The sequence below is a fragment of the Alosa sapidissima genome, chromosome 21, assembly GCF_018492685.1.
Source record: "Alosa sapidissima isolate fAloSap1 chromosome 21, fAloSap1.pri, whole genome shotgun sequence".
In the NCBI taxonomy this organism is placed as follows: domain Eukaryota; kingdom Metazoa; phylum Chordata; class Actinopteri; order Clupeiformes; family Clupeidae; genus Alosa; species Alosa sapidissima.
The window spans coordinates 7,213,972-7,224,756 of record NC_055977.1 but is presented as its reverse complement, the minus strand read 5'-3'; the positions used below and the strand labels follow the sequence as shown (position 1 = coordinate 7,224,756).

The 10,785-nt window shown below is 46.2% G+C and overlaps 1 protein-coding gene across 12 annotated transcripts in view; it reads left to right on the top strand.

The window, feature by feature from the left end:
- The window catches only part of ubap2l (ubiquitin associated protein 2-like), a 39,493-nt gene that overhangs the window by 25,066 nt on the left and 3,642 nt on the right, over nucleotides 1-10,785 (top strand). For 6 of the 12 annotated variants that reach the window (XM_042075933.1, XM_042075939.1, XM_042075936.1 and 3 more), the window contains 8 exons: nucleotides 1,193-1,281; nucleotides 1,987-2,040; nucleotides 3,005-3,089; nucleotides 3,583-3,803; nucleotides 4,574-4,679; nucleotides 6,008-6,175; nucleotides 9,234-9,301; nucleotides 10,508-10,705. In XM_042075933.1, coding sequence (XP_041931867.1) covers nucleotides 1,193-1,281; nucleotides 1,987-2,040; nucleotides 3,005-3,089; nucleotides 3,583-3,803; nucleotides 4,574-4,679; nucleotides 6,008-6,175; nucleotides 9,234-9,301; nucleotides 10,508-10,705 — 989 coding nt within the window. The remainder of the gene's footprint in view (nucleotides 1-1,192; nucleotides 1,282-1,986; nucleotides 2,041-3,004; nucleotides 3,090-3,582; nucleotides 3,804-4,573; nucleotides 4,680-6,007; nucleotides 6,176-9,233; nucleotides 9,302-10,507; nucleotides 10,706-10,785) is intronic. The other 6 variants (XM_042075942.1, XM_042075934.1, XM_042075943.1 and 3 more) reach the window with 3 other exon arrangements.

The window sequence follows — 10,785 nt, the reverse complement described above, 5'->3', positions numbered from 1 at the left end:
GCCTAGAGTATCTCTCTCAGGGCTTAAATTTCACTGCGGGATTGCGGGTATTGCGCATAATTTGTTCAAGTCCCGCAACTCTAGCCATCATAATGCGAGAAATTCCCGCATACACTTTTTACAGCCTGTCTGATGACGTTAATATAGCCTAATCATTAAGTGGCGAGTTGAATTGAACATAGCCTCATGCAGACGCACACACACACGGAGAGAGAGAGAGAACCACTTTGCGCTTACGCAAATAGGCTACGCTACCATGGCAAACTTTTACATCTGGAAAGAGCTCCTTGGTAACGATCCTGCTAGCTCAGGTCACGTTAACACTTGATCCCAGAAAGATTGTTTTCTACATGTTAGTTTTTTGAACATTTATTGTATCTAATGACATAGAAAACATAATGATTTGCATACACATACCGCACTATGCACAACTTTTATTCACTAGCGACTATAGCCTAAAACCGTCAGGTTGAAGGGGGGCTAATTGGGCTACTCCATAGAATTACTGTCACGTATTTTCTTAAAGTGACAGGAACTCAATTACACCTACTCATCAGCAATGTGCACTCAATTGGACCTACACACCACATTAAAGATATGCCTAAGTGTTATAGGTTAAACGTCAATATGAGGCATTCAAATTACTAAATATGTTTAGCTACTAGTAATTACTAGTAAAATGCTAAATGCATTATTAAATAAATACACTCTATATGAATTCAAAAATATATGATAGAAACATATCACATAAGCTATCATTTTCAGTGTGTGTTTGTGTGTGTGGAGAGAGTCAAGCAGAATCTAGGATGTCCACTGTTGAGAATGATCCCACTACAGTATATATTACTGATGACGTCAGGGTGGTGGGGGCCCCACCTTTTTTTTTTTTTTTAAAAAGTATCGAAGTATTGAAATCGCAATTCTTGACTTGGTATCAGAATCAACCCCCCCTCCCCCCCAAATTGTATAAATCCCCCCAACATGAATAACCTAAGGGGGGAATTCCCCCCCATTTTGAAAAATGAATTTTAAGCCCTGCTCTCTGTTTAGCCTAGAGTATCTCTCTGTTTAGCCTAGAGTATCTCTCTGTTTAGCCTAGAGTATCTCATCTTCACCTAGAGTATCTCTTGGCCCAGCCTTTAGATCGAACAGCGAAACGTTTAATCTGAAAAACGCTTGCTTTGCCCTGCAGGGAAAGCGCCTCCAAACCTGCCCCCTGGAGTGCCCCCCCTGCTGCCCAACCCCTACATCATGGCCCCCGGCCTGCTCCACGCATATCCGGTGAGTGTGCTCCGAAACCTCGCCTGCTTCGCCATCTGTGTGTGTGCCTTTTTAGTTTTGAGTTTCTGTTTTCTATGCTTTGACCTTGGGTTCTCTTTTGAAGTGAAATGGGGAGGAGCGGGTGCAGTGTGGGGGGGGGGGGGGGGGTCCTATGCGGCGGTTTGACTTGTGTGAAAGCAAGCCAGCTGACTTGGATCCCGGTTGCCATGGTAACACAGTGGGGAAGGTGGGTGTGCATGTGTTTGCGCACGAGAAGCCCAGCGTCCTGTGGTGAAATCCATCAGCCCCCTCTCTCTCTTTATGGATGCTTGCCTTTGGGTGGAGTGTCTCTGATTAAAGCAAAACGATGCAAGAATTGGTATTTTGTGCTTCATGCCTGCAATTTTCAAAGCACTCCCAGGGTTCCCATTTAGAAACTAAGGTGGTGCCTAACGCATCTCTTACTTGCAAATGGATAATTTGTCTGCATGATACAGCACAGGTGCACAACCTGCCATTCTCCGTATTATAAGTCAGTGTAGCATCCAAAATGAGTTTGAAGAAGTTATTTTGAGTTGAAAAAACTGCATAGTGTTGTTTTAATAGATCAGACTGTGCATACCGCAGCATTTTATGTTGTGCTGCTGAAATGACTCTGTATACGGGTCTGGAGGAAAGCATGCGTAACCCAGTTGCAGTAACGCAGTCTGCTCCCTGTGATCTCAGCCACAGGTATACGGCTACGATGACCTGCAGATGCTGCAGACCAGGATACCACTGGTAAGTATCAGGCCTTAGTTGGTTTGTGTGTGTGTGTGGTGTGATGCGATGCGATGCAGTTGGGGATTGTGTGTTAGTATGTTTAATTGTATGTCTGTATGTTGGCTGGCTTTGTGGTGGGCCATTGGGTGTTTGTATGATGTGAAAATGCAACCAGTGTGATACAAACAAACAATCCCCAATTGTATGTTGGCTTGCTGTATGCATAGTGGGAGAAATTCCTTTAGTTGGCAAAACCTTCAAATTTTACTAGGAACTTGAAACTGACTAGCCTTGGTTTCACTTGGTCAGTGATCAGGTTTTGTTTAGTGAACTTACAAAGCTACTAAAATCCCAGCAGTCATTAACATTTATGCTTCTAAGCTTGTCTGTCCAACTGTAACCTTTACTAAACTACACTAACTCTTGCAACGACCGATGTGATTAATCGTTTCTTTGCCCCGATCCCCATCCATCCTTTGGTGGAGAAGGGTGGGTTATGTTTTGGATTGGAGGGTTCAAGAGGCATCTCTGTGTGGCTCTCCAGTTGACCCTGTCCTGCATTACCGTAGCAACACAGGGGGTCAGTGAGTGCCAGACCAATCAGCAGTCTCTTCAGATATCCACCAGCCCTCCTGATGGCTGCCTGGGACTTTAGTACTGCGACACATATACAGCCTTTACGGCCACTTACCTTTTCTACATCCTGGGGATTTCTCCCACACTGTGTGTGTGTGTGTGTGTGATGCATGCACACAGAGAGTGTGTGTGTGTGAGAGAGATGGAGGCGCACACAGTATGTGTGTGAGAGAGATGGAGGCGCACACAGTATGTGTGTGAGAGCTGGAGTTGCACACAGAGAGAGTGTGTGTGAGAGAGGTGCACAGACAGTGTGTGTGTGTGAGTCCGTCTGCATGGCTTTGTTTGCACAAGTGCTGTTTGTTCTGTGAAGTGAAGCTCCGTTTCTGCCCGTTGGTTCCTACAGGACTACTACAGCATCGCCCCGTTCGCCACGCCCACCACAGCTTTGACGGGCAGAGAAGGCAGCCTGACCAACAACCCTTACTCAGGTAAGCTGGTCTCCTAGCAACGCTCCTGTAGGCACTGCGGGGTTCTGAGCAACCCGTGTAGTTCAAATATAGATTTTTCACATGTTTGAACGAATGTTTAAATATCAATTTAAAAAGTGACAGCCCTTGTGTGCCTATTTATTTGTATATTTTTGTGGAGGATTTATCAGTCGACCTGGCCCTTACATCATACTCTGTAAATGGAAAGCAGCAGACAAGCCTGCATCCTGTTCTGGGTGATTATTGGCCTTCTGCTGCTGGGCTAATTAACCTAAATAGTCTCCGTTACACTACTGTACCTCACACAGGAAACTGCTAAGACAGATATGTGCACAGAATGACAACACTAATAAGAAGAATAGATCGATAAATTAACAGATATGAATTAATATTTATTTTATGTGTGTGTGTGTCTCCTCCTCTCTTGCGTGGCCTCGCTCGGGGTGTGTGTGTGTGTGTGTGTGGTGTGGCCTCGCTCGTTGTCTCTCCTCAGCTGGCGACCTGTCGAAGTTCGGCCGTGGCGACGCGTCGTCCCCAGCGCCGGCCACCACGCTGGCGCAGCCGCAGCAGAACCAGACGCAGACGCACCACACCACGCAGCAGCCCTTCCTCAATCCCGGCCTGCCGCCCGGCTACAGCTACACCAGCCTGCCGTACTACCCCGGCGTCCCCGGCCTGGCTAACACCTTCCAGTACGGGCCGGCCATGTTCCCGGTAAGAGAAGGGGTCCCCCTGCTCCTCTTAGCCCTTTCATGGGTGTACGGGTTTCATATTTATTTTATTTTTTTATTTATTGGTTTATTTGATGGGGACCATGCATATTAATGAACATTGTATAAAAAACACCATGTAAATATGCCAGAATTGGTAAAAATAACTACTTTTCATCTGCATATGAAGAAGCTACAGTAAAGTCCCGTGTATTAGCCGCATTGTGTATAAACCGCAGGACGGTGTTCTATGGAAGTTGAAAAAACACAACCATGTTCTATGGAATGAAATGCCGTCAATTAACATGAAACGTTGCATTGGATTTTTACAATGGCATCGTACATGATTCAGCCATGATTCAGCCAATCATAACCAAGGACCGGAACTGTCTTTTTTAGAAGTAGCAGTAACCACTATCGGGACTCCAAATTCTAAATATTGGAGAGCGTTGTTAAGCAAGCTTATCTAATAGAATTCTATTTGATATTGATGGTGCAGTATGGTAACATTAGAAGCATGAAATGAATTTGTTGGTAGCAAATGCTAATTTACAGCTAGTTGGCTACCTAGCCCTAATTGGACTTTTACTTCCCACTACATTCTTTTATTCCAGTGGCCCGAAGTCAGTCACAAAGTGTTGTTTATTGGAGAATGACCTGTGTATAGCATGTGTAAACACATGTAGTTTTTGTGTGTGTGCACAGGTATTTGTTGCTAATTTTATATATTACACAATTCTTTTTTTGTTTTCCATGGCGTGCGTTTATGTTCAGGTGGCGCCTACCTCGTCAAAGCAGCACGGCGTGAACGTGGGAGTGAACGCCTCCGCCACGCCCTTCCAGCAGGCCAGCAGCTATGGTTCCCATGGATACGGCACGGGTGAGACGTCTGTCACACACACACACACACACACACACACACACACACACACACAGACACACACAGACATGGTAGTAGTTTCCCATTCTGCGTCAGTCCGGTAACTTGAGCAGAGAAGCTGTCTCTGACATGGAATTGCAGTCTCTAGTCTGTTTCCAATGCAGACTCAAGTGTGTATGCTCTAGTTTCTAGGGCAAACACATTACATGAAATAAAGATCGTCATGACCTGAACAGACCTGTTGTCAACACACACACGTGTACACACACACACACACACACACACACACACACACACACACCTCCCCTCAAGATCTACTCTTCTTCCTGTTAGTTGCTACTGGATCATCAGTAGCCGTCATGAGTAGCTCTTTTGGTCCAGATCATTGGCTTTCCTCGTCTCTGTGCTGTTATAAGTGGTAGGAACCTCTAGCGGGGTGGCATGGGAGGGGTGTAGGTGGTCCTCCATGCGCTGCTTGCTTCAGCTCATCCAGTCCCATGAGTCGATGTGTGTGTGTGTGTGTGTGCGCGCGTGTGTGTCTGTTGCACATTTGTGCTCAGTCATGTCTACGTTTTATTGCACTCTGTTATGTCTACTCTTCCCATTTACCTGTCTCTCTTTGAAAACCACTCCTTCAACATCCAAAACCACTCTTTCAACAACATCCAAAACCACTCTTTCAACAACATCCAAAACCACTTCAACATCCAATCTCACAGCCTCATTCAACTTCTTAAACTACTCCTTCAACAACATCCAAACCTACTCCTCATCTCATTTGGCTCCTCGGAGCCATGGCAAAGAGGAACCCGTTCAGCCCAGTTCGTCTTTGCTGTTTGTTTTCTTTTCGTGTTCTGACTCCAGACCTCTCTTAGACCTCTTCATCAACTCCTCCTCCTCCTTCTCCTCCTCCTTCATATTCATGTTTTCTGACTCTCTGTCGTCCTGTTGTAGTTTTTGGAGTCTTCTGTGTCCTGAACTGGGTCTTAGATTAGTTTCCACTCATCGGTAGTTCACCTTGGCATCACTTTCCACCTGCTTTGCTGCTTTCTTGCCTCCATCCCACCCCCCCCCCCCCACTCACCTGCGCCTCACCCCACCTCCCTCACTTGTCTCACCTGTGCCTCCACTCATTTCACCCCCCCACCCACCTCACCTATGTCTCCATCCACATCACCCTTCGCCCACTTGACCTGCTGCGCCTACTACACTCATCTCTCTTGCGCTTCCACCCCCCAGCTCCCACCCCCCCTCCTCTTTCCCGCCCTCCCCCTGCCTGGTGTGTTTAACGCTGTGGGCTGCGGCTGTGTGTGTGTGTGACGTTGCAGGCTATGAGGATATGGGCCAGGCTTCGGCGGGGAGTGGGGATTTCTGTAAGGGCGGCTACGCCACGTCAGTGGCTGCTGCTGCCGCTGCTGCTGCTGCTGCTGCTGCTGCTGCCGCCGCTTCAGCCGCACAAAACAAGCCGGCCAGCTCGGTCACTGGCCCAGGAGTCGGTGAGTGCCGCCACATGCCAGTCCCCAAACCACCTCTCTCCTCTCCTTCCTTCCTCCACCCCCCCTATCCTCGTGTCTCTACTGCGTCATGGTCCTCCTCCTCACCGCTGCGCTTAGCCTCATGGGGAGGGGGGGGGGGGGTCATCTGGCCGTCATGGCTAGCGGTCATGCACCACGCTGGCTGGGGTTGGTTGGCCAGGGTTCACACAACCAGCTCTTTGGCCCTCTGGGTCTCTTGTGCTCTCCTGTCCCTTTTTATGCTCACCTTCTCTCTTGTTATTCTCTCTGTTTTTTCTCTCTTTCACTCTTACTGTCTTTCTTTCTTTCTTTCTTTCTTTCTTTCTTTCTTTCTTTCTTTCTTTCTTTCTTTCTTTCTTTCTTTCTTTCTTTCTTTCTTTCTTTCTTTCTTTCTTTCTTTCTTTCTTTCTTTCTTTCTTTCTTTCTTTCTTTCTTTCTTCCTGAGTATTTTATTTTAAACATCATTTTTATATCTCCAGTTCGCTCAAAGTCACGTGTCTGAATCATTCCTTGCCTGTAATTCATGTTTATGTTTTTCATCGTCATGTCCAGCCATTGCGCATAGCTTTTCACACCCACAGTGCTAATCATCGTATGGTTGAGTTTAAAAACTGCTCTGGGTTAGTGGTTTTAGTGATGTGATGGCTACAGATGGAAACTTGATGTAAATATGGCTAATAGCAATGAATATGGGGTGTATATTAATTTTACACTGTCTACAAGGAGCGCCAAGTCACATTTTAGTAGCGTTAAGTAATTTAATTTAATAATGCCAGTCATCAACTCTTGTTCACATACTTTTTTTGAGTGTTCATGCCAGACAGGTTGAGGATAATGGTGATTTAGGTAGAAATGAAGACCGGTTAAAGTTGACTGATACCCAAAGTGCCACGGACTCACAATGGCGGTAATCTAGCCCGGGTCGATTGATTGTCAATCCGTGACGTTAGCGTTGCTCCACCACGCCCGAGTGATTTCTAAGCTTGAGAATGGGTGATAAAAAGGTCACCCACTGAAATAAACCAGCACTTTTCAAAAGACTAGGTTGATTCTTATAAATGACTCATCTCTGGCTTTTTGAAAAGCTTTATTTCAATGTTAAATATCCATCGTTTGACAATGTGATTTTTTGATTTTCTTCGTTTATTATTATTATAATGATTTATCTCTTGTTGTGCTCTGTATGCTGAACAAAAGCTTAATCGTCTGTCTATCTGTTCTTTTGAGTTTGTCTGAGTCCTGTAATGTTTTATATAGGTCTTAATGTAGTACAACAAACAGTCGTTTGTCCTAACACATTGCAAGTTTTATGGTGACCAATCCTACTTTCCATGGTCATATAGCTGGCAGGCCTTGACGTCAAGACACTGCAGCTTCCATCAAGCCAAACGTTATGGCCATGCGAGATTTAAACAGATGGAAGATTGAACTAGGAAAAGAACATTGAATTGGATAAGTTGTAGGTGGGGACACATGATCCTGTAGGGCAGTGTCAGGCCAGGGGTCAGTGATGGTGCGACAGCCTTTGCACTCCTATGATCAGTGATGGTGCGACAGCCTTTGCACTCCTATGATCAGTGATGGTGCGACAGCCTTTGCACTCCCATGATCAGTGATGGTGCGACAGCCTTTGCACTCCTATGATCAGTGATGGTGCGACAGCCTTTGCACTCCTATGATCAGTGATGGTGCGACAGCCTTTGCACTCCTATGATCAGTGATGGTGCGACAGCCTTTGCACTCCCATGATCAGTGATGGTGCGACAGCCTTTGCACTCCCATGATCAGTGATGGTGCGACAGCCTTTGCACTCCCATGATCAGTGATGGTGCGACAGCCTTTGCACTCCTATGATCAGTGATGGTGCGACAGCCTTTGCACTCCTATGATCAGTGATGGTGCGACAGCCTTTGCACTCCCATGATCAGTGATGGTGCGACAGCCTTTGCACTCCCATGATCAGTGATGGTGCGACAGCCTTTGCACTCCTATGATCAGTGATGGTGCGACAGCCTTTGCACTCCTATGATCAGTGATGGTGCGACAGCCTTTGCACTCCCATGATCAGTGATGGTGCGACAGCCTTTGCACTCCCATGATCCGAGTCTGTGATCGGAGGGGTGGGCAGAAAATCACATCCGTGCTGTGAATACACCCCATGCCTGCTGAAGGAGACACTCCTCCTTTTTTCTTTGTTTACCCACCAAGACATAGATATTCCTAGTACTATTTTGGGATCAGTCATGTCTGATAGACTATCTGGTTGCACTCAAAAGAACCACAAGAGGCTCCTTTAAAACCAGTCCCTCTAGAATTTCGTGGTCTTTTTTTGAGATTGTTGTGGCCTAAAATGTCTGATTTCGTGCCAATAAGTCAACAAGGACATCTCCTGATGTGAAAGTTTGCCAATGGGGTTGTATAGCCTACTCAAATCTCAGTAAACCCAAATGCCTACATGAACTTACTTTCATAGCCTATAGGTAAGTTAGCGACACCAGATTGAGAGATGCAAGTAAGTAGATCAACTTAACGTTAGCTTTCTATTTATTGACATAAAAACTGCAGAGGAACGAACAAGTTATAGGGTGGTCTCTGGTGTATTCTGTGCGAGGGAATGTTGTGGTAAGTGAAATGTCATGGGGAAACAACGATGATTGGTTTAATTTGAGGAAAAGTTGCGGTGATGGGACAAAATTGCAAGGTCGCCCAGAATTAGCGGGGATTGGTTGGATTTGCAAAATCCTGGAGGGACTGGGAAAACTTTTTGCAACGTGATTGTGGTTTTGTGTGTGTGTGTGTAAGAGCGAGAGCAGGTAATGTCTGCAGCCTGTAGACATCATTCCCTTCTCTCCAGAGTTACACAAGTTTAGTTTGTATATTTAGGTCTCTTTCCCGTCTACCTGTGACTTGTCTTGGTCCATGCAGTGATCACTACGCTTTTGAAGTGCTGTCCACACAAATCCAACATATATGGTAGTGTTTTCTACCCTCCAGGATGTTGAATCGGATGTATAACTGCTTTCTTCTTTCTGTTTCCTAGGAGTGTCCGTGACCTCCAGCAACACTGGGGTTCCCGACATTTCGGGATCTGTTTACACCAAGACGCAGGTGAGACTCGTCTGTGCCAGTATCGACTGCAAACAACCACACACCTGTACTAACATGAGCGTGCATCGGCAGTCTGTAAAGGCTTCTACATACTCTACGCACCCGACCGGTAGCGCGACAACGTGACGTCAAAATGACGTAGATCTTGCTGGCGCACCAGGATTTAAGCCAGGTAGCGCGAGGTAGCGCAGCACTCATTTTTTTTTCAGACAAGCGCAACAAAGCGGAGACAGGAAGATGGACTAGTTCAAGAGCAAGCGAGAGTTGCAGTGTTTTGTTACAGTTGTGAATTTTTAATAGTTTGCTGGATAAGTTAACAAAGTTACCAGCGAGAGTTGCAACACATGGAATTATGAGGAAAGAATAGAAACGATTTATTTTCAAACAAAGGATTTCTATTAAGGCCTGAACAAAATCTCTTTCCACTTCAGGAAATTACACAAATTCAGCCAGCTGCTAGCTAATTAGCCAGCTAACTAAACTGTTTAAATTATTAAAATTTCCTTCAGGATGACTAAAGTATCTATCTAGATGTCCATCTATCCATCTACCTGTGCACACACCTTGGAAACTAGATGATAATAATGATGGTAGTTGTGAATAGCAGCAGCCAAAGTCTGAAGTACCATCACAGAGGCTAGCTACTAGTGTTTCTTACTGCAGCGTCTTCTGCTGTGTAACGTAGTTAGCGTTAGTCTTTTCACAACAGCGACACCTGTTCAGGAGAATATTGCAACTAGTGTTGCGACCACCACGCGCGGGTATAAATGGTTACGGCGCTTCTGTGACGTCACATTGTCACGCTACCGGTCGGGAGTGGCGAGTATGCTGGACGCTTTAGAGTGTATCCGTTCTCAGTTAAGGTCTGTTCACACCAAGAAGGATAATGGCATGAAGAAGGATATCGTTGGGGATCACTTTCAGAGCAATTTTAAGAATGATTTAAAAAAAAAAAATGCCTTCGTGGTGTGAACGGCCCTTTACAAACCTGCCAATTCGTACCTGCTGGCAGCTAGATTGATACTGTGTGTGTGTGATGCTGTGTGTGTGTGTGTGCGCATGCATGCCTCTGTCTTCATTGCAGACCAAAAAGTAATGAAGTGAATATGTATTGGAAGCTGTCTGTGGGGGGGTTATTTATTGAAGGTTGTTGTATTCACAAGGTTTCCCTCCCTCCACCTCTGCCCTCTCTTTTCCACCTCTCAGCAGTCGTTTGAGAAGCAGGGTTTCCACGCAGGCACTCCTACGGCCCCCTTTAGCCTGCCGTCAGCCCTGGGCAGTGGGGGTCCCATCAACGCCCAGGCTGCCGCCGGCTACGCCCCGGCCCCCTTCATGCACATCCTGACCCCCCACCAACAGCCCCACTCTCAGATCCTGCACCACCACATGCAGCAGGATGGGCAGGTGCGTTGCCACTAGATGTCACTTCCTGTTCATCTTCTCTTTAATGTCTTTCTCAGCAGCATACATACCAGGGTTGTGCA